The sequence below is a fragment of the Cajanus cajan genome, chromosome 3 (genome assembly GCF_000230855.2).
Source record: "Cajanus cajan strain Asha chromosome 3, NIPB_CcT2T_4, whole genome shotgun sequence".
NCBI lineage: Eukaryota > Viridiplantae > Streptophyta > Magnoliopsida > Fabales > Fabaceae > Cajanus > Cajanus cajan.
In genome coordinates, this window is record NC_138519.1 from 5,737,740 (window position 1) to 5,760,109 (window position 22,370).

The 22,370-nt window shown below is 32.5% G+C and overlaps 1 protein-coding gene, 2 long non-coding RNA genes and 1 pseudogene across 3 annotated transcripts; 2 read left to right on the forward strand and 2 right to left on the reverse strand.

Annotated features, from left to right (window-relative positions):
* The first annotated feature begins 601 nt into the window (after positions 1-601).
* LOC145955488 (uncharacterized) lies at positions 602-4,781 on the forward strand. Its single transcript, XR_014432103.1, has 2 exons — positions 602-3,651; positions 4,537-4,781. It is a non-coding gene; the product is annotated as an uncharacterized LOC145955488 (long non-coding RNA).
* A 1,508-nt stretch (positions 4,782-6,289) lies between these two features.
* On the forward strand, positions 6,290-13,363 carry LOC145955486 (uncharacterized). The gene is made up of 3 exons (XR_014432101.1): positions 6,290-9,340; positions 10,226-12,255; positions 13,140-13,363. It is a non-coding gene; the product is annotated as an uncharacterized LOC145955486 (long non-coding RNA).
* Positions 13,364-13,413: 50 nt separating this feature from the next.
* LOC145955984 (uncharacterized) lies at positions 13,414-14,009 on the reverse strand. The gene is made up of 2 exons (XM_083071536.1): positions 13,949-14,009; positions 13,414-13,871 (listed from the first exon to the last, which is right to left on the reverse strand). The coding sequence occupies exons 1-2, from the start codon at positions 14,007-14,009 to the stop codon at positions 13,414-13,416; spliced, it is 519 nt and encodes a 172-aa protein (XP_082927662.1).
* A 1,085-nt stretch (positions 14,010-15,094) lies between these two features.
* Positions 15,095-19,240, reverse strand: LOC145955484 (subtilisin-like protease SBT3 pseudogene; annotated as a pseudogene).
* Positions 19,241-22,370: the final 3,130 nt, after the last annotated feature.

Below are 22,370 nucleotides of genomic sequence, written 5' to 3' on the forward strand. Positions count from 1 at the left end.
TAAGAAGATGATCTTTTTAGAATTCTATGTCTTCGTAGGAGTTGTAGCTTATTCTCTTATCTTTATTTTGAGATAGGTTTGAGATCATTTGAATAAGTATAACTCTCTAGGTATCATTTTCTTTAAACATTGTTGAAGGGATATGTATGGTTTCATGATATTTTTGAATCGTTAGGCAATGCAAGGATAAGAATTGATTTTGTTTTGGGGTGTTTGCATAAGGATTGAGAGGTTGTTTAAAGGTTGTATAATGCTATGTGATAAAGTTTGTTCATGTACATGCTTATCGATGGTATATTTGAAGGTTTAAAGTTGGTATTCTAATATGATTTAGTAAGCATGTATGTTGATATGTGGATAGATGACCTTAGGGATCAATAGGTGAATGTCGTGTGGTTAGTGAGATTGATCTTAGGGTGTGATATGATCATATTGTAGTTGAAGGTGGAGATATATTCAAGACGGTTGTATGTTAAGTATTACTATTTTATTTTATCTTATTTATTGATTGATTGATTTATTTATTTATTTATTTTTATTGTATGAGATAAGTTTTCTAGTTCTTGTAAATTCCAGTTAAGGTAAACATGGATTTGTCTCAGGTAGAAGTTGTATTTAAGTGGGGAGATATCTAAGCCAATTAGTGAAGATAAGAGTTTTATGATGTTAGCTTATTATTATTGGAGATTTATTGAAGGAATTTCTAAGATAGCTTTGCCCTTAACTACATTCACTAAGAGGAGTATTGTCTTTATGTGGGATAGTAAGTATGAGAGTAGTTCCAACTCTTAAGGCAAGATTGACTAGTGTTAATACTACTAGATTTTAGTAAGTCTTTTGTGGAACATAGTTATGTTTCTAAGATAGGATTGGATAGAGTGTGGATGCAAGAAGGAACAGATAAGTAGCTTATGATTCTAGAAAATTGAGAATTTATGAGAAGGAATTACCTTACCCATGACCTTGATTTGAAGACATTACCTATATGATTCTAAGCTTGATGTATTTAGCGATCATAAGAGTTTTAAATATCTATTGACCAAAAGAGATAGTTAGAAATTTTTAAGGAATAAGATTTTGATCTTATTGGTTATTTGGCCAAAGCCATTGTGGTAACCAATGTTTTGAGTAGGAAACCTTTATATTTTTCCTTATGATTAGAAAGAAGGATCTTTTTAGGAATTTAAGTCTGACTTGTGAGATTACTCCTAGTGGTGAAAAACTAGGTGTGACTCGAGTAACAAGTGGATCATTGAGATAAATTGGAGAAATACAATTAGTTGATATGAGGCTATAGAATAAGGTGATGGATAGGGGTTTGAATTGGTTGAAGATGGAGCAGTAAAATTAGTGATTTGATATGTATAACATGCTTAGGTGCTTGATCTTTACAGATGATCATAGAAGTAATATCAATATTGTGACAGATGCCTTGATTACGATGATCACTAATATATTTAAGGATTGGATTTGATTGGAGAATTTAGGGACTTATGATTGATGTGTGAGATTACCTTTAGGAACATTGAATTGAGTATGATTGAAAATAACTAGTGAATTAATGGATGAGATTAGAGAAGCTCAGGGGTTAGAATCTTTTCTAGTGAACCAAGTGGAAAAGATTAGTAGGAATATGATTAAATTTAAAAAAAAAAAAAATTGAATTGATGTTGTTTTGAGGTGCAAGAATAAATTTGGGTGCTTAGTAATCTTGAAATTAGAAAGATGATCTTAAAGGGAGGACACAAGAGTACTCTTAGCATCCATTTAAGAGCCACTAAGATGTACCAAGACCTTAGGAAAATATTCCAGTGGCCTAAGATAGAAGAATTTGTGTATGCTTGCTTAGTATGTTAGAAGGCTAAGGGAGAACATCAGAAACCTTCAGGTTTACTGCAACCTTTAGATGTGCCTGTGTGGAAATGAGATAGCATCTCGATGGATTTTGTAGTAGGATTACCTAGGACATGGAAGAACTTGGATGTTATATGGGTCATTGTGGATAGATTAACTAAGTCTGCCCATTTTATTCCCATTAACATTAGATACCCTTTGGAAAGGTTAACCAAGTTGTACATAGGTGAGATTGTAAGGTTGCATGGGGTTCCTACTAGTATAGTTTCGGATAGAGATCCTAGGTTCACCTCTAGATTTTGGGATGGCACCCTATGAGGCTTTGTATGGTAGGAGTTGTAGAACACCTTTGTGTTGGGCAGAATCTGGAGAGAGTGTCATATTAGGACCTGAAATAGTTCAACAAACTACTGAAAAGGTTAGGATAATCCAAAAGAAAATGAGAGCATCACAGAGTAGGCAGAAGAGCTACCATGATAAAAGAAGGAAAGACCTTGAGTTTGAAGAAGGAGATCATGTATTCCTTAAAGTAACTCCTTGGACTGGAATTGGTAGAGCACTTAAATCTCGCAAGCTTACTCTACGATTCATTGGTCCCTACCAGATCCTTAAGAGAATTGGTGATGTAGCTTTCCAAATTGCGTTACCTCCATCCCTATCAAATCTTCATGATGTCTTTCATGTTTCTCAACCTAGAAAATACATTCATCTCATATTGTGGAATCCGACAACATTCAGTTAAAGGATAACCTCACCTATGAGACTATACCTTTGAGGATTGAGGATAAGAGGGTAAAGAAACTAAGAGGTAAGGAAATTCTTTTAGTCAAGGCTATTTGGGGAGGAAACTTTGAAGAAGGCGCTATATGGAAACTAGAAAGCAAGGGGAGAGAAGATTATCCATTCCTGTTTTCAGGTAAATTTCGAGGACGAAATTTCTTAAAGGATGGGAGAATTGTAACACCCTAGTTTTCAAAATGGTTATTATTACTATTATTATTATTATTATGTGGTATTTGGTCATAAATTGGTGGTTATATTTTACTTCAATTGTAGATAATTTACACTCCATTTATGCTTAGAAAGATATGTGTGTTGTTGGACCTAATTAGATAGTTGTGAATTTTTTAAGAACCATTTCTCGCTGGGCTGACTGACAAGTATCGGTTTTTGGGGTATAACTTGGGCTGTGGTGGTCCAAATGATGCAAAATTGGTGTCAATGGAAAGATAAGAGAAAAACGTACAACTTTGGAAGAAATAGACATTTGCAAATTCGGTCGTATAGAAGGTCAAAAATTGGAATTTGATTGATACAATTGTTTCTCGCTGGGCTGATTGGCAAGCCTCGGTGTTTAGGGAATAAATTGGGCTGTGATTGTTCAAATAATGCAAACTTGGTGGATATGGAAAGATACAAGAAAACCCTACAACTTTCATGAAGTAACTATTCACAAATTCGGCCGTCTAGAAGGTCAAATTCGGTGGTCAAAAATCGGTGCGGAAAAGAATATGGCATCCAACTCATCCCACTAACAACACCAACTCATCCCATTTCGTTTTGTCTAAGATTTTTCCATTATTTTCCATTATTTTAATGTGTTATGGAGGCTATAAATAGGCCTTCACTTCTCCATTGCAAACCATCCCTCAATTCTCATTCTCTCTTCTCTTATACTTTCTTCTTCTCCTCTTCTTCTCTTTGAAGACCTAGAGGAATCCATAGGAGGTGGTTCTACCCTAGTAGAAGGAGCCTAGAGGAGGAAGCTCTTCTTTAGTTTCAGTTCCTGTTATCCAGGTAAGGGGGGGAGTGAGAAATCTCGCTCTGGGTGTGGGATTGTATGCTGGGTAGTGGGATTGGCCCCCAATCCTGTGTTTGTTGTATGTTATATTGTTTGTATGTTCTAATTGCTTGGTTAATATGTGTGTATGAATAGAAATTCTGTTAAGATTATGATTGTGAAAGTTATGAATATGATATGATAATGTGAATGTGATGTTTCTAATGATATGATGTGATGATGAAATATGATGTGAAATGACCATGAGATATGATTGACCATGAGATAGATAATGTGATAATGTGACAATGAGATATGAAATGTGATAAAGAGAAATGACCATGGAAAGTGATAAAGTGATATGAGAATGCATAGAGTCTTGTTTGACATGCATCATTTGCATAAAGTGATAAGGGTACGATATAGAATACGCCGCCAGAGAAGGCCCCCTAGTGTAAAAGCTGTGGGGATCAGTCCTTGGGGATGGCTCGGTTTGGAAGTCCCAGTCTCGCCCATTGTGTGCATGGGATGTATCTTGCGCGGCTTAGCTATCCCGACGAGACTCTGGTAGTATGTCCTTCTAGTGAGAGTGCGCAGAGGTTGTGTCCCGGCATGTACTCCTAGACTACTCTTTGTGTATTGCTAGCGGCAATATACTACGTGATAAGTGACTGGCGCCACATGCATGATAAAATGTAGTCCGTGTCCATACATGTGTCTTTTGATGTCATATGACAAATGAATATGCCTTGAATGAGTAAGATGTGATATTGTTATTAATCTATGTTATACATATTTTGTTTGTGTTTGGCTATCTGGTATATATTTCTACACTGTGAGCCGAGTGAGATGTTTTCTCACTCCCTTTTTCTTTGTGTTGTTCTTCTCTGACCGTTACACAGGTGATTATCAGCATGAGGCTGAGGATGTTGGTGGTAAAGCTTAGGCTTCTTTATGGGCTATGCTCTGATAGGACTTGTGACATCGGGGCGTAGATAAGATTAGATTAGGGTGTTATTGTTATTTAAAATTACTTTGAAAACTTTGAGATTTATTTCTTTGTAATTCCCGTTGATTATGTTTGTTAAAAAAATGTGATACTCTTTAAACATGTTTGATTTATTAAGTGTTATATTATTTAAATTTATTGAGTTATGATATGCGGGGTAGAGGGTGTCACATTTAGTGGTATCAGAGCAAGTCGATCTAATCGACCGTGAGTTATGAGTCTACTATGCTTGTTTGGTAGATTAATAATGTGATGAGTTGATTGATGTGCTAATATGATGATTGATTATGTTGTGTGCATTGTGTTCTCAGGATTTGTTTGATAGACATGATATAATTTGATGATGCTATTTTTGATTGCTCTTTTCATAATTGCTTATTTGTTTGATATTTCTTGCTTACGTAAGAAGTAGTGGTTGAGTAGTATCACTCGTATGGTGAGCTTATGTACCAATAGTACGGATAAAGCCTATTGAGACCTTAGAATTAGGAGAGACATTAATTTGTCAAAAGTTTACGATTAATGAAATTTAGGAATCTATAGTAGTAGCGATTGAATCCAAGGAGGTTGTATCTGAGAATTGGAGTTTTGATATTTTGATGAGAGGTTGAAACGTTCCTTGAGTATTGGTGCTTCATGTTAACTTTTATGGTTTAGGTAATATGTGAATATTATTCTCTAAGTCCTTTGCACTAAATATGTGAGCTGTTTTGGTCTAGGATTGTAATGGAAAGCTTGAATATGAGTTTAAGGTGGAAAGGAGTGAGTTTGGAATGGTTGAGGTATTTTGTGAAATGTTAGTACACTATTGCTGTATAATATGGGGATTATTTTCGTTAAAATTTTGTTGTGCTTGTATGAGTATCATATTGACAGAATCAGATTTTATGGTCTTCACAAAAGTAGTAGCTTTGGACGTTATCTTTCTAATGGAACTGGAATCAGGTAAAACGGAGGTATAGAACTCTAGTTATAGCTACTTTGGTGATCAAAGGTCTAGTTATAAGCGCTGAATATATCTGCTGCGGTTTTTGAAATTTGTAGCTAAGAAGATGATCTTTTTAGAATTCTATGTCTTCGTAGGAGTTGTAGCTTATTCTCTTATCTTTATTTTGAGATAGGTTTGAGATCATTTGAATAAGTATAACTCTCTAGGTATCATTTTCTTTAAACATTGTTGAAGGGATATGTATGGTTTCATGATATTTTTGAATCGTTAGGCAATGCAAGGATAAGAATTGATTTTGTTTTGGGGTGTTTGCATAAGGATTGAGAGGTTGTTTAAAGGTTGTATAATGCTATGTGATAAAGTTTGTTCATGTACATGCTTATCGATGGTATATTTGAAGGTTTAAAGTTGGTATTCTAATATGATTTAGTAAGCATGTATGTTGATATGTGGATAGATGACCTTAGGGATCAATAGGTGAATGTCGTGTGGTTAGTGAGATTGATCTTAGGGTGTGATATGATCATATTGTAGTTGAAGGTGGAGATATATTCAAGACGGTTGTATGTTAAGTATTACTATTTTATTTTATCTTATTTATTGATTGATTGATTTATTTATTTATTTATTTTTATTGTATGAGATAAGTTTTCTAGTTCTTGTAAATTCCAGTTAAGGTAAACATGGATTTGTCTCAGGTAGAAGTTGTATTTAAGTGGGGAGATATCTAAGCCAATTAGTGAAGATAAGAGTTTTATGATGTTAGCTTATTATTATTGGAGATTTATTGAAGGAATTTCTAAGATAGCTTTGCCCTTAACTACATTCACTAAGAGGAGTATTGTCTTTATGTGGGATAGTAAGTATGAGAGTAGTTCCAACTCTTAAGGCAAGATTGACTAGTGTTAATACTACTAGATTTTAGTAAGTCTTTTGTGGAACATAGTTATGTTTCTAAGATAGGATTGGATAGAGTGTGGATGCAAGAAGGAACAGATAAGTAGCTTATGATTCTAGAAAATTGAGAATTTATGAGAAGGAATTACCTTACCCATGACCTTGATTTGAAGACATTACCTATATGATTCTAAGCTTGATGTATTTAGCGATCATAAGAGTTTTAAATATCTATTGACCAAAAGAGATAGTTAGAAATTTTTAAGGAATAAGATTTTGATCTTATTGGTTATTTGGCCAAAGCCATTGTGGTAACCAATGTTTTGAGTAGGAAACCTTTATATTTTTCCTTATGATTAGAAAGAAGGATCTTTTTAGGAATTTAAGTCTGACTTGTGAGATTACTCCTAGTGGTGAAAAACTAGGTGTGACTCGAGTAACAAGTGGATCATTGAGATAAATTGGAGAAATACAATTAGTTGATATGAGGCTATAGAATAAGGTGATGGATAGGGGTTTGAATTGGTTGAAGATGGAGCAGTAAAATTAGTGATTTGATATGTATAACATGCTTAGGTGCTTGATCTTTACAGATGATCATAGAAGTAATATCAATATTGTGACAGATGCCTTGATTACGATGATCACTAATATATTTAAGGATTGGATTTGATTGGAGAATTTAGGGACTTATGATTGATGTGTGAGATTACCTTTAGGAACATTGAATTGAGTATGATTGAAAATAACTAGTGAATTAATGGATGAGATTAGAGAAGCTCAGGGGTTAGAATCTTTTCTAGTGAACCAAGTGGAAAAGATTAGTAGGAATATGATTAAATTTAAAAAAAAAAAAAAATTGAATTGATGTTGTTTTGAGGTGCAAGAATAAATTTGGGTGCTTAGTAATCTTGAAATTAGAAAGATGATCTTAAAGGGAGGACACAAGAGTACTCTTAGCATCCATTTAAGAGCCACTAAGATGTACCAAGACCTTAGGAAAATATTCCAGTGGCCTAAGATAGAAGAATTTGTGTATGCTTGCTTAGTATGTTAGAAGGCTAAGGGAGAACATCAGAAACCTTCAGGTTTACTGCAACCTTTAGATGTGCCTGTGTGGAAATGAGATAGCATCTCGATGGATTTTGTAGTAGGATTACCTAGGACATGGAAGAACTTGGATGTTATATGGGTCATTGTGGATAGATTAACTAAGTCTGCCCATTTTATTCCCATTAACATTAGATACCCTTTGGAAAGGTTAACCAAGTTGTACATAGGTGAGATTGTAAGGTTGCATGGGGTTCCTACTAGTATAGTTTCGGATAGAGATCCTAGGTTCACCTCTAGATTTTGGGATGGCACCCTATGAGGCTTTGTATGGTAGGAGTTGTAGAACACCTTTGTGTTGGGCAGAATCTGGAGAGAGTGTCATATTAGGACCTGAAATAGTTCAACAAACTACTGAAAAGGTTAGGATAATCCAAAAGAAAATGAGAGCATCACAGAGTAGGCAGAAGAGCTACCATGATAAAAGAAGGAAAGACCTTGAGTTTGAAGAAGGAGATCATGTATTCCTTAAAGTAACTCCTTGGACTGGAATTGGTAGAGCACTTAAATCTCGCAAGCTTACTCTACGATTCATTGGTCCCTACCAGATCCTTAAGAGAATTGGTGATGTAGCTTTCCAAATTGCGTTACCTCCATCCCTATCAAATCTTCATGATGTCTTTCATGTTTCTCAACCTAGAAAATACATTCATCTCATATTGTGGAATCCGACAACATTCAGTTAAAGGATAACCTCACCTATGAGACTATACCTTTGAGGATTGAGGATAAGAGGGTAAAGAAACTAAGAGGTAAGGAAATTCTTTTAGTCAAGGCTATTTGGGGAGGAAACTTTGAAGAAGGCGCTATATGGAAACTAGAAAGCAAGGGGAGAGAAGATTATCCATTCCTGTTTTCAGGTAAATTTCGAGGACGAAATTTCTTAAAGGATGGGAGAATTGTAACACCCTAGTTTTCAAAATGGTTATTATTACTATTATTATTATTATTATGTGGTATTTGGTCATAAATTGGTGGTTATATTTTACTTCAATTGTAGATAATTTACACTCCATTTATGCTTAGAAAGATATGTGTGTTGTTGGACCTAATTAGATAGTTGTGAATTTTTTAAGAACCATTTCTCGCTGGGCTGACTGACAAGTATCGGTTTTTGGGGTATAACTTGGGCTGTGGTGGTCCAAATGATGCAAAATTGGTGTCAATGGAAAGATAAGAGAAAAACGTACAACTTTGGAAGAAATAGACATTTGCAAATTCGGTCGTATAGAAGGTCAAAAATTGGAATTTGATTGATACAATTGTTTCTCGCTGGGCTGATTGGCAAGCCTCGGTGTTTAGGGAATAAATTGGGCTGTGATTGTTCAAATAATGCAAACTTGGTGGATATGGAAAGATACAAGAAAACCCTACAACTTTCATGAAGTAACTATTCACAAATTCGGCCGTCTAGAAGGTCAAATTCGGTGGTCAAAAATCGGTGCGGAAAAGAATATGGCATCCAACTCATCCCACTAACAACACCAACTCATCCCATTTCGTTTTGTCTAAGATTTTTCCATTATTTTCCATTATTTTAATGTGTTATGGAGGCTATAAATAGGCCTTCACTTCTCCATTGCAAACCATCCCTCAATTCTCATTCTCTCTTCTCTTATACTTTCTTCTTCTCCTCTTCTTCTCTTTGAAGACCTAGAGGAATCCATAGGAGGTGGTTCTACCCTAGTAGAAGGAGCCTAGAGGAGGAAGCTCTTCTTTAGTTTCAGTTCCTGTTATCCAGGTAAGGGGGGGAGTGAGAAATCTCGCTCTGGGTGTGGGATTGTATGCTGGGTAGTGGGATTGGCCCCCAATCCTGTGTTTGTTGTATGTTATATTGTTTGTATGTTCTAATTGCTTGGTTAATATGTGTGTATGAATAGAAATTCTGTTAAGATTATGATTGTGAAAGTTATGAATATGATATGATAATGTGAATGTGATGTTTCTAATGATATGATGTGATGATGAAATATGATGTGAAATGACCATGAGATATGATTGACCATGAGATAGATAATGTGATAATGTGACAATGAGATATGAAATGTGATAAAGAGAAATGACCATGGAAAGTGATAAAGTGATATGAGAATGCATAGAGTCTTGTTTGACATGCATCATTTGCATAAAGTGATAAGGGTACGATATGGAATACGCCGCCAGAGAAGGCCCCCTAGTGTAAAAGCTGTGGGGATCAGTCCTTGGGGATGGCTCGGTTTGGAAGTCCCAGTCTCGCCCATTGTGTGCATGGGATGTATCTTGCGCGGCTTAGCTATCCCGACGAGACTCTGGTAGTATGTCCTTCTAGTGAGAGTGCGCAGAGGTTGTGTCCCGGCATGTACTCCTAGACTACTCTTTGTGTATTGCTAGCGGCAATATACTACGTGATAAGTGACTGGCGCCACATGCATGATAAAATGTAGTCCGTGTCCATACATGTGTCTTTTGATGTCATATGACAAATGAATATGCCTTGAATGAGTAAGATGTGATATTGTTATTAATCTATGTTATACATATTTTGTTTGTGTTTGGCTATCTGGTATATATTTCTACACTGTGAGCCGAGTGAGATGTTTTCTCACTCCCTTTTTCTTTGTGTTGTTCTTCTCTGACCGTTACACAGGTGATTATCAGCATGAGGCTGAGGATGTTGGTGGTAAAGCTTAGGCTTCTTTATGGGCTATGCTCTGATAGGACTTGTGACATCGGGGCGTAGATAAGATTAGATTAGGGTGTTATTGTTATTTAAAATTACTTTGAAAACTTTGAGATTTATTTCTTTGTAATTCCCGTTGATTATATTGTTAAAAAAATGTGATACTCTTTAAACATGTTTGATTTATTAAGTGTTATATTATTTAAATTTATTGAGTTATGATATGCGGGGTAGAGGGTGTCACATTTAGTGGTATCAGAGCAAGTCGATCTAATCGACCGTGAGTTATGAGTCTACTATGCTTGTTTGGTAGATTAATAATGTGATGAGTTGATTGATGTGCTAATATGATGATTGATAAGTCTGCCCATTTTATTCCCATTAACATTAGATACCCTTTGGAAAGGTTAACCAAGTTGTACATAGGTGAGATTGTAAGGTTGCATGGGGTTCCTACTAGTATAGTTTCGGATAGAGATCCTAGGTTCACCTCTAGATTTTGGGATGGCACCCTATGAGGCTTTGTATGGTAGGAGTTGTAGAACACCTTTGTGTTGGGCAGAATCTGGAGAGAGTGTCATATTAGGACCTGAAATAGTTCAACAAACTACTGAAAAGGTTAGGATAATCCAAAAGAAAATGAGAGCATCACAGAGTAGGCAGAAGAGCTACCATGATAAAAGAAGGAAAGACCTTGAGTTTGAAGAAGGAGATCATGTATTCCTTAAAGTAACTCCTTGGACTGGAATTGGTAGAGCACTTAAATCTCGCAAGCTTACTCTATGATTCATTGGTCCCTACCAGATCCTTAAGAGAATTGGTGATGTAGCTTTCCAAATTGCGTTACCTCCATCCCTATCAAATCTTCATGATGTCTTTCATGTTTCTCAACCTAGAAAATACATTCATCTCATATTGTGGAATCCGACAACATTCAGTTAAAGGATAACCTCACCTATGAGACTATACCTTTGAGGATTGAGGATAAGAGGGTAAAGAAACTAAGAGGTAAGGAAATTCTTTTAGTCAAGGCTATTTGGGGAGGAAACTTTGAAGAAGGCGCTATATGGAAACTAGAAAGCAAGGGGAGAGAAGATTATCCATTCCTGTTTTCAGGTAAATTTCGAGGACGAAATTTCTTAAAGGAGGGGAGAATTGTAACACCCTAGTTTTCAAAATGGTTATTATTACTATTATTATTATTATTATGTGGTGTTTGGTCATAAATTGGTGGTTATATTTTACTTCAATTGTAGATAATTTACACTCCATTTATGCTTAGAAAGATATGTGTGTTGTTGGACCTAATTAGATAGTTGTGAATTTTTTAAGAACCATTTCTCGCTGGGCTGACTGACAAGTATCGGTTTTTGGGGTATAACTTGGGCTGTGGTGGTCCAAATGATGCAAAATTGGTGTCAATGGAAAGATAAGAGAAAAACGTACAACTTTGGAAGAAATAGCCATTTGCAAATTCGGTCGTATAGAAGGTCAAAAATTGGAATTTGATTGATACAATTGTTTCTCGCTGGGCTGATTGGCAAGCCTCGGTGTTTAGGGAATAAATTGGGCTGTGATTGTTCAAATAATGCAAACTTGGTGGCTATAGAAAGATACAAGAAAACCCTACAACTTTCATGAAGTAACCATTCACAAATTCGGCCGTCTAGAAGGTCAAATTCGGTGGTCAAAAATCGGTGCGGAAAAGAATATGGCATCCAACTCATCCCACTAACAACACCAACTCATCCCATTTCGTTTTGTCTAAGATTTTTCCATTATTTTCCATTATTTTAATGTGTTATGGAGGCTATAAATAGGCCTTCACTTCTCCATTGCAAACCATCCCTCAATTCTCATTCTCTCTTCTCTTATACTTTCTTCTTCTCCTCTTCTTCTCTTTGAAGACCTAGAGGAATCCATAGGAGGTGGTTCTACCCTAGTAGAAGGAGCCTAGAGGAGGAAGCTCTTCTTTAGTTTCAGTGCCTGTTATCCAGGTAAGGGGGGAGTGAGAAATCTCGCTCTGGGTGTGGGATTGTATGCTGGGTAGTGGGATTGGCCCCCAATCCTGTGTTTGTTGTATGTTATATTGTTTGTATGTTCTAATTGCTTGGTTAATATGTGTGTATGAATAGAAATTCTGTTGAGATTATGATTGTGAAAGTTATGAATATGATATGATAATGTGAATGTGATGTTTCTAATGATATGATGTGATGATGAAATATGATGTGAAATGACCATGAGATATGATTGACCATGAGATAGATAATGTGATAATGTGACAATGAGATATGAAATGTGATAAAGAGAAATGACCATGGAAAGTGATAAAGTGATATGAGAATGCATAGAGTCTTGTTTGACATGCATCATTTGCATAAAGTGATAAGGGTACGATATGGAATACGCCGCCAGAGAAGGCCCCCTAGTGTAAAAGTTGTGGGGATCAGTCCTTGGGGATGGCTCGGTTTGGAAGTCCCAGTCTCGCCCATTGTGTGCATGGGATGTATCTTGCGCGGCTTAGCTATCCCGACGAGACTCTGGTAGTATGTCCTTCTAGTGAGAGTGCGCAGAGGTTGTGTCCCGGCATGTACTCCTAGACTACTCTTTGTGTATTGCTAGCGGCAATATACTACGTGATAAGTGACTGGCGCCACATGCATGATAAAATGTAGTCCGTGTCCATACATGTGTCTTTTGATGTCATATGACAAATGAATATGCCTTGAATGAGTAAGATGTGATATTGTTATTAATCTATGTTATACATATTTTGTTTGTGTTTGGCTATCTGGTATATATTTCTACACTGTGAGCCGAGTGAGATGTTTTCTCACTCCCTTTTTCTTTGTGTTGTTCTTCTCTGACCGTTACACAGGTGATTATCAGCATGAGGCTGAGGATGTTGGTGGTAAAGCTTAGGCTTCTTTATGGGCTATGCTCTGATAGGACTTGTGACATCGGGGCGTAGATAAGATTAGATTAGGGTGTTATTGTTATTTAAAATTACTTTGAAAACTTTGAGATTTATTTCTTTGTAATTCCCGTTGATTATGTTTGTTAAAAAAATGTGATACTCTTTAAACATGTTTGATTTATTAAGTGTTATATTATTTAAATTCATTGAGTTATGATATGCGGGGTAGAGGGTGTCACACAAGTAATGTTTCTCCTTCCACCACAGCAAATGCCAGAGGAAGAACATTGTTATTACCATCCTGTGTTGTGGCAATAAGCAGTGTGCCTCGATACTTCCCATACAGATAAGTGCCATCAACTTGTATCAGGGGTTTACAATAATCAAATGCATCACAACATGGCTTGAATGTCCAAAATAACCTGTGAAACTGACGATAACCACAGTGACAACGATTACCAACGAAAAACTCATCATGACACAGATCATAAAAAGATCCAGGCGCAATTTTCTTCATGTATTTAAGCCACCAGGGTAAAAAAGCATAAGATTCTTCCCAATCACCAAATATTTTAACAATTGCGTTTTGTTTAGCCATCCAAGCCTTCCTATATGATATCTTAAACTCAGTTTGAGATGTTATTCTTTCTTGGATAAGGCTAATCTTGATTGCTGGATCTTGGTTAACCATTCCTACATATTAAATATTCAAAATCAGTGATATAAATTATTATTAATATAATATTATAAGTTGCAGTTGCAGAACTTACCTTGTATAAATGATGCAATTAGCTCAGAATCCAACTTATTATGATCTTGTGACAAAGACATGTTCAAACATGTATGACGTTCACCCCATTGAGTCGAGGAGTCAAGTTATAGCTTCCATTACCTGAAAACCAATCAAAAAAGAGGAAGAAGGAAGAACGAGATTGCTTCAAGCCAACACCAAATGAAATCACTAACTCTTCAATCCTTAGCTTTTGAAGTTTTGAATCTCAACTACAACTACACCAATCACTCTAGGAAGGGTTTCTACACTCACTAGAAGACTCTAAAGAAGAAAGAAGAAGTTCTAGCTCTAGAGATTCTCTATAACTTCTTTAGTTTTCTAAAGAAATGAATTTATGGTGTCAACTTCTTAAGAAAGACCTTATATAATCTCCTCTAATTAGTCAACTTTGAACTTAGCTCAAAACAACTCCTAAACAACAAAAATTCATTAGGCTTCCTAGATCCTTAGAATTTTACAACTAATACACAATTAATCACATTATAAATTAATTAATAAAAATAACAATTATAAATAAATAAAAAATGTACAACGTTACAATTATCATATGATAATAAGGATTAAAAACATAATTTAAAATTTTAAAGCAATTAAAAATAACAAAAATTTACAGAGACAAAAATAAATATTTATTCATTTTGTTAGGATTAAAATCATATTTAAACCTTTATAAATAATGTATTGATAAAATAATTTAATCATTTCTAAAAATATTTATTTTATTTTATTTATATGTAATTAAAAAAATTCATGATTAATGATTTATTTTGTTATACTTTTTTGTATTATCTCAAGATACATAATTATATCATTATTTTATAATAGTGAAATTTTTATCTCTTACATATTTTTATTTTAAAACTAAATATAAAAATATATGCAATATATGAGAAATTAATCAATTATCGATCACTCTATACAATTAAATGTAAACCAGGTTTTTTTTTTGGTGGAGCGGGTGGAAGAAGGAAATGGAGAAAAGAGAAAGGAAGAAATTTTGTATTTTTCTAATTTAAAATTACAGTAAGCTTAGCTGACTAAAATTGCAAAAAAAAAAAAATTACTAAGGGAAACTCTCACTATAAATTCCCACACACTGTTAAAACGTAGAAGTTTCTAGAAACTAAAAAACTACGAATATAATTAGGTAAAAATGTGTGTTTACCGACAAAAAGAAGCCTTGAAAAATTTTACTCGTTATTTTTCATGGTAATCTAAAAATTTAAATACTCTCAAATTTATCTATTTTAATTAATGTTTTATTTATTTATTTATTATAAAAAACATATTTTTTAAATTACAAAATATAACCCAATTTTTACATTATAATATCTCTTATTAAAAATGTGTATATTTAAGTTAAATACATGATGTAAATATACGTATAAAATACCATTTTTATATATTGAAAGAAAAGTATCGGTCAATTCATCTATAACTTATAATATATATAGGTGATAGCTTATTTAATGTATACAATTTTTTTTGACGATTTTATTTTTAAATAATAAAAAATAATATTAAAAATTAATTACTTTTATAAATATAAAATTTAAATTCAAGACTTTAAAATTTAAAAATCAAATACAACATCAATTAATCTAATAAATATTAATAAATTTTAAATATTTTTATTAAATAAAATATAGAGATATATTTAATTATTTATTATATAGATACATTTTCACTTCATACATATGCATAGCTTTACTTCATCACAATATTGTTCTAGAAATTAAATTACAAGGCTGTGACTATAATAGGGCTTCTCACTACATGTTTCATGTCCGTCCAAGTGATATATCCAAAACTCTCGATGCTTGGACCTTCAATCCTGAATTTGTAACTTAATTTATCGTTCTTCGCTTTAAATACCAACTTGTTTGGGATGACACTCATATTAAACCCTTCGATGTGTGTCACACTTGCAGTATAAATTGGTTGTCCCTCCCCGACGTTGGTCAATGTTCTTTGAAATTCCCATGTTACCCTTGAGTCATTAGAAGGAGCATTGGCATTGAAGAAAGCAATGAAAGAAGGGTAGTTGAGATCCAAGGAAGGATTGGAGCAATTATTAGAGGAGGATCTAGTGATGGTGGTGATGTTCTGTTGAGTGAAGTTCAATGCACAAAGAAGGTTGACATAATCTTGAACTCCCACATCATAAACAAGTCCAGGGTCAAGAGCATTGTTGGGGTTAATATGACCAGCTCCCAAGGCCAAAGGAGAGGCTGGTTTGTAACCATGAGCAATGTCCTTGATGAGTTCCTTAGTATTGTCAAATATGTTTGATGTTGTCATAATGGCTGATCTAATTGTTGCAGGGCTCCAATCAGGGTGTGCTCCTTTTAACAGTGCTCCCACGCCTGCCACGTGTGGGCATGCCATGGATGTGCCAGTTAAAAAGTTGAAGTTGTTTAAAAGGTTTTGGGACCCAAAAAATGCCACTGGTAGACTTTGAGCCCATGCTGCTAATATTGATGTACCAGGAGCAGTGATGTCTGGTTTCAACACGAATGGACAACTATTTGATGGTCCTCGGGAACTGTAAGTATCCACACTCGGTGCTGGTTTAGTACCCAAAGTTGTTATCTTAAACTCCATGCTTGCATTTGCACTAGAGTTATTCTTGATGTAAGCTTTGATAATTTCTCCATTTTTAGGGTTAACAACAATGGCCGCAGAACCATTTTGTATGAAAAATGACAAGTCAATGGTACTTGATATGAACACTGCTGCAACAACATTTGACGAACCCACATAGGACACTTGATCTTCAAGGACTCCACTTTTATCATCACACACCACGATCTTGCCTTTAGCATTCTCCAGTGCCTTCAAATCGTCACACGAGTCCAGAAAAACAATAGGAGCTTGGTGGATAGATAAGTTTCCTAGATAGAGTGACAAGCCAAATATATTGACACCATTTCCAAGAACAAGACTCCCGCGAAATTCACGATCCAAAGTGCTAGCAGCCACATTTATGACCCATGGTATTCCATTATGAAGGGTTTGAGGGTAAGGCCCAGCATTTCCTGCTGATGTGGACACAAAAATGCCTCTCTCCATGGCAGAAAATGTGGCTATAGCAATAGGGTCATTGTACAAGGGCACATCATCAAGTCCAAGTGACAAGGAAAGAACATCCACCCCATCTGATATTGCACTATCAATAGCGGCTATTATATCAGATGACATGGTTCTATCTTCCCACACGGCCTTGTACATGGCTACTCTCGCACGTGGAGCTATTCCTCTCGCTGATCCATTGGCATAGCCAAAGAACGATGCGTTGTCAACTTGGCTCCCAGCCACTGTGCTTGATGTGTGGGTCCCATGTCCTTGTGTGTCCCGAGTTGAGTTCTCATTTCTGGCAAGATAGGGGTATTTAGCAAGCACTCCTTTGTGAAAGAAACGAGCTCCAATGAGTTTGTTGTTACATTTGATGCTATCTTCACATTGCCCTTTCCATCGTGAAGGGATTTTAGTCATCCCCTCATCTTTGAAGCTTTCACTTTCTGGCCAAATTCCCGTATCCACCAACCCAACAATGATATCTTCGCCAAATTTCCCAACAGGCCATGCCCCCGTGTTGGGATTAAGGTCGAGAAATTGTGGTGAATGAGTTGTGTCAAGCTTAGCTGGAAGATCTGGTATGGAAGAAATGTAACCTGTGGAGCTTTTGAGAGCTTCAAGCTCTTTGGGTGACAAATTTGCACTAAAACCGCTCATGGCGTTTGTATAGGTATAAATCAACTTAGAAGAAGCGATTTCGAGATTATTATTGTCATTGGAGGTAAGAACTTGGGCATTTTCTAATGCAGAGGAAAGTGTAGAGAGATACCAACCGTGTTGGGTGGAGAATACTTTAGGCATGGCTAACGTGTCCATGTGGATGATATAATTATCAGATTGAGCTAACGAATATACAAGGTGAAAGACTATTATGTGGGAGAAACAAAAACAAAGATGAATCACAATAGCCATGATTGAAGGATATTGTGAATGTAGATGGATGCCTTGTTGGCTGAGACTCCAATATGTAATTCGGGTTTAGATACTGAATTATCCCAAATTTTTATTTATGAAGTACATTTATTTCAAATATTTTTCTTCCATGAGAAAAAGATAAAGAAATTATATAATATCAATTTTCCCTTTTAAATAACTTAAAAAGGATCCAGCCATCTTAAATAATGTTTGAAGTTCGAATTTTGTTGATTGACAAAACATGGTTGAGAAGATAAAATTTACTAAATAAGACAATTAGTTAGGATTTTAATTAGTTAAGGTTTTCCAAATGGAAATTCATTAACAAAGTTATTTAGTACTTTATACCAATAAATAGTTATCAAAATAAACAATATATATATATATAAGTAAAAAAATACCCAAAAATACTTATAAATAATTACAATTAAAGAATAATCAGTTATAAATTTCTCTTTTTACGTTTTAACATATTATTAATATCATTAAATGGTTACTAAATACGGTTAATTATGTAACGATTCTTTTTTTTATCAAATTTTATACCGATTCTAAATACCAAAACTGTAACATTTTTTTTAATATATTTATTAGTTATATTCAACTGATTACTTAAATTAATAAATGCTCTCGTTATTTTTTATTTATTCTGAAACATTTACTTGCAAGCACTAAAATGACAATTTTTATTTGGATTTGTCTTCTCCAAAGACATTTCACTTTTGGGATGAAGTGCAATAATAAATATTAATTAAAAATTCATAATAGATATTATATTTAAGTTTTAAATTTATTATACATGTATTTGATTTTATCACAAATTTTTTTATCATGATTATTATTCCATTTTATCCTCTATTTTAGATATTGAGTTTGGGTATAAATCATAAAAAATTAACTTATAAGATGAGATTGTCTCCTAGTTATATATACTCTTTAATTACTTTATTCTTAATCAATGTAGGATATAGATTTTTTCCAATACTTCCTCACGTCTAGCATTATTGAGTTTGGTATGTGGATAAATGATGAATGATCTTTTTTAATGATTTAAAATAAATGGCATTTTAATTTTTCTCGATACATTATTTCACGCCTAACAATATTGAGCTTGATACATGTATCAAATGTGAATGACCCATTTAGAGTGAATTTATATAGCTTTGATATCATCTTAAATAGTGAATTTAAGTCTAATTCAACCTTATAAAATTAACTTATTAGTTAAGAGTAGTCTCTCGCTTATAGACTCTTTAATCACTCTATCTTTAGTCAATATAGAACTTGAATTTTTTTCAATACACCCTCTCATATAAAGTATTATTGAGCTTGATACGTGAATAAATGATGTGCGACCCTTTTTAATGATCTAGAATAGATGAAGCTTTAATTTTTTTTTCAATACTCTAAAATACACCCTTCACTTTAGAGGAGTCAAATTCATTCATTTATTTAATTATTTATTATTATTATTATATATAATCTTAATATTTGTCTATTTGGTAAAAAAAATAAGAAGAAATTAATTAAATAAAAATAAGCTCCAAATTGGAGATTTATAAATTTCTCTTTTTATATACGTTTTAACATATTAATATCTTTAAATGTTTACTAATTAAATATTATTATAATATGGTTAATTTTGTTCTGATTATCTTTTTTATCAAATTTTGTATTGATTCTAAATACCAAAAATGTAAGATTTTTTGTTTTTTTATATGGATTAATCATATTCAACTGATCACTACAACACAAATAATTTTTAGCAACATTTGAAAAATATTACTTAATTGTATATAAATGTTACTAATTTACTTTAGCAACACATTATTAAATGTTGTATATAATTCATGTTGTTAAAGACTTTTAATAATATTTTTACATAATTAGGCAACATTTTTCAAATGTTATCAAGGTAGTATTTTTGTAACATTTTAATGATGTTGCTAAGATTTTGTTAACTTTATAAAATGATAATTAATTTTAATTTAGATATTACTATCAATTATTATATTTTTATGTCTCTTAAACTCCCAGGAGTTCTTTAAGAGAAGATTAAAGAGATTCTTAATTTTTTTAGGGGAAGATATTCTTAGTTAGTCACCACTAATTATATATATATAAAATATCAAAGTTCATTTATTTTAAGTATAATTATATGATTATATATACTTTTTATGAGTCATGTATCTATTTGATGTGAGACTTTAATTATGGATAACAATTAGAGATGAGAGAAATATTTTTTTACTCGATGTGAGACTTTGATTCTAGAAGCAATTATAATAATATTTTTTTTAAAAAAATGTTGCAAAATAACCTATGTGACATTTTTTTACTCGATATGAAACTTTGATTTTGAAAACAACTAGAAAGAATAATATTGAAATAAAAAATGTTACTTTATCTATAATGACATTTAAAAAAAAAAGAGTTACAAAATAACCTATTTATTTAATATATAATAACATTTTAACAATTATAAGAAAGAAAATATTACTAAAGAATTAAAATCTAGTAGTGGATTGCTTAAATTAAGTATGGCGAATTTTATTTACATAACATAATAATATACACAAATTCTAAAAACTTTATTTTAATATTTTATTTATATAAGTTAATATAAAAATTTACACCAAATCTTATACTTTCAATAACTTTTTTTGTAATATAAATTTAAATGGTCCAAAATGTTGAGTTATATGATATTATACTTGTCATCACGAATTTCATATGATTTGAACTTTTTCAGATATGTTATCTAACAATAAATATTTACAGATATTTTAAATATCATATTATATGTTAAAATAAAGTAATGTAATGAATTACTAATTAAATTTAAAATCATGTGAAATTTAATATATATAATTTTGAGCATAATATCACATAATTCAATGATTAGATGAGTTAAATTTGCATTATACAAAAGTTATTAAAAGTATAAGATTTGGTTTAAGTTAACTTTTAGAGTAACACATGGTATCAACTAATCCTTATCCTATTTGAAATATTTATGTATTCAAAATTTAAATATAATTTATATTCAAACCTAGCACTTCTTTATATACATAATTTATTTTAAATTTTAGTTATATATAATAAACACTTAACCTTACATTGCACAAACTAAAATACTAATATATTATATTTAAGATATTTATGTATTAAATTTGACTTTTAAAATATTCACACAAAGTTTGTATGGACCATTTGAATGTTGATTGATTTAAGTGTATACTTATGATTTTTTTCATAGTAATATTGTCACAACTTTATATATATATATATATATATATATATAAATAAATAATATATATATATATATATATTAGTATCAAATTAGTGAAATGATAAATTTAATAATTTTTTATAGAATGCAAATTTAACATATTCAATTATTGTATTTGATGATATTACACTCACGATTATATATATCAAATTTTAAATGAATTGGATTTTTTTGAAATATTTTATCTAACAATGGACATTTACATGTATTTTAATTATCATTTTATATGTTAAAATAAAGTGATATGAAGAACTACAAAATAACTTTAGAATTTTATACAATTTTATATATTTTATCTAATCAGTAATATCATCAAATATAATGGTTGGATCAATTAAATTTTTATTTTGTAAAAATTATTGAAGGTGTCATTTCACTAATTTGATATTATAATGTTAACGAATTCTAACCCTTTTAAATATAATAATTATATTTTATATTTATGATAAATAATTTATATTGTAGCCCAATTTTTTTTATTGATAACTTATTTTTAAAATATTAAACTTTGATTTATACATAATTATTATAAATAAAAAAATCAAATTATATATAAAGTAAAAAAAAATCCTTAAAACCCCTTTCATCGATGAAAATTCCCTAACCCAATATAATCACTTGCGTTTTATATATGTGGATAAGATATGTGGTCCTTACACAATCATATAGTTTCCATTTTTGTTTAGTTAGTCATTAAAGTTGTATATATATTCGATGCCTTGTATGGGTTGACTAGACAAAACTAGTAAACAAAATTGTGAGGGTTTACATGATTGTTCAGTTATCATCTAATATAATTCTTATACTCTTATTTCAATTTACAATTCATCTTCTTTGTTCACCTTTTATGATTCATTCTTTTTTGTTTTTGTATCGTCTGATTTACTCAATCTTGCACAATAAATTTGTATTGTGAGCTTGGTTGAGATCACAATTCTACATCTATTGGTGGATATTTGAAGTTAGATCAGTCATTTTGTTTTTTATTTTGTTCATGGTGGATCTTCAAGACAGTATTCAAGAAGATGACCAACACAATCAAGATGAGAAGTTTATAGGGAAAAACAATTTCAACCTTTGGTACATCAAGATGAGAGTTTTATTGAAGGCACAA

What these genes read in the sequence shown, in the direction of transcription:
- LOC145955984 (XM_083071536.1), bottom strand. Translation starts at nt 14,009, where the DNA reads ATGTCTTTGTCACAAGATCATAATAAGTTGGATTCTGAGCTAATTGCA. An exon ending in AATTGCATCATTTATACAAG is followed by an intron (nt 13,872 to 13,948) that starts GTAAGTTCTGCA and finishes TTTAATATGTAG; the next exon opens with GAATGGTTAACCAAGATCCA.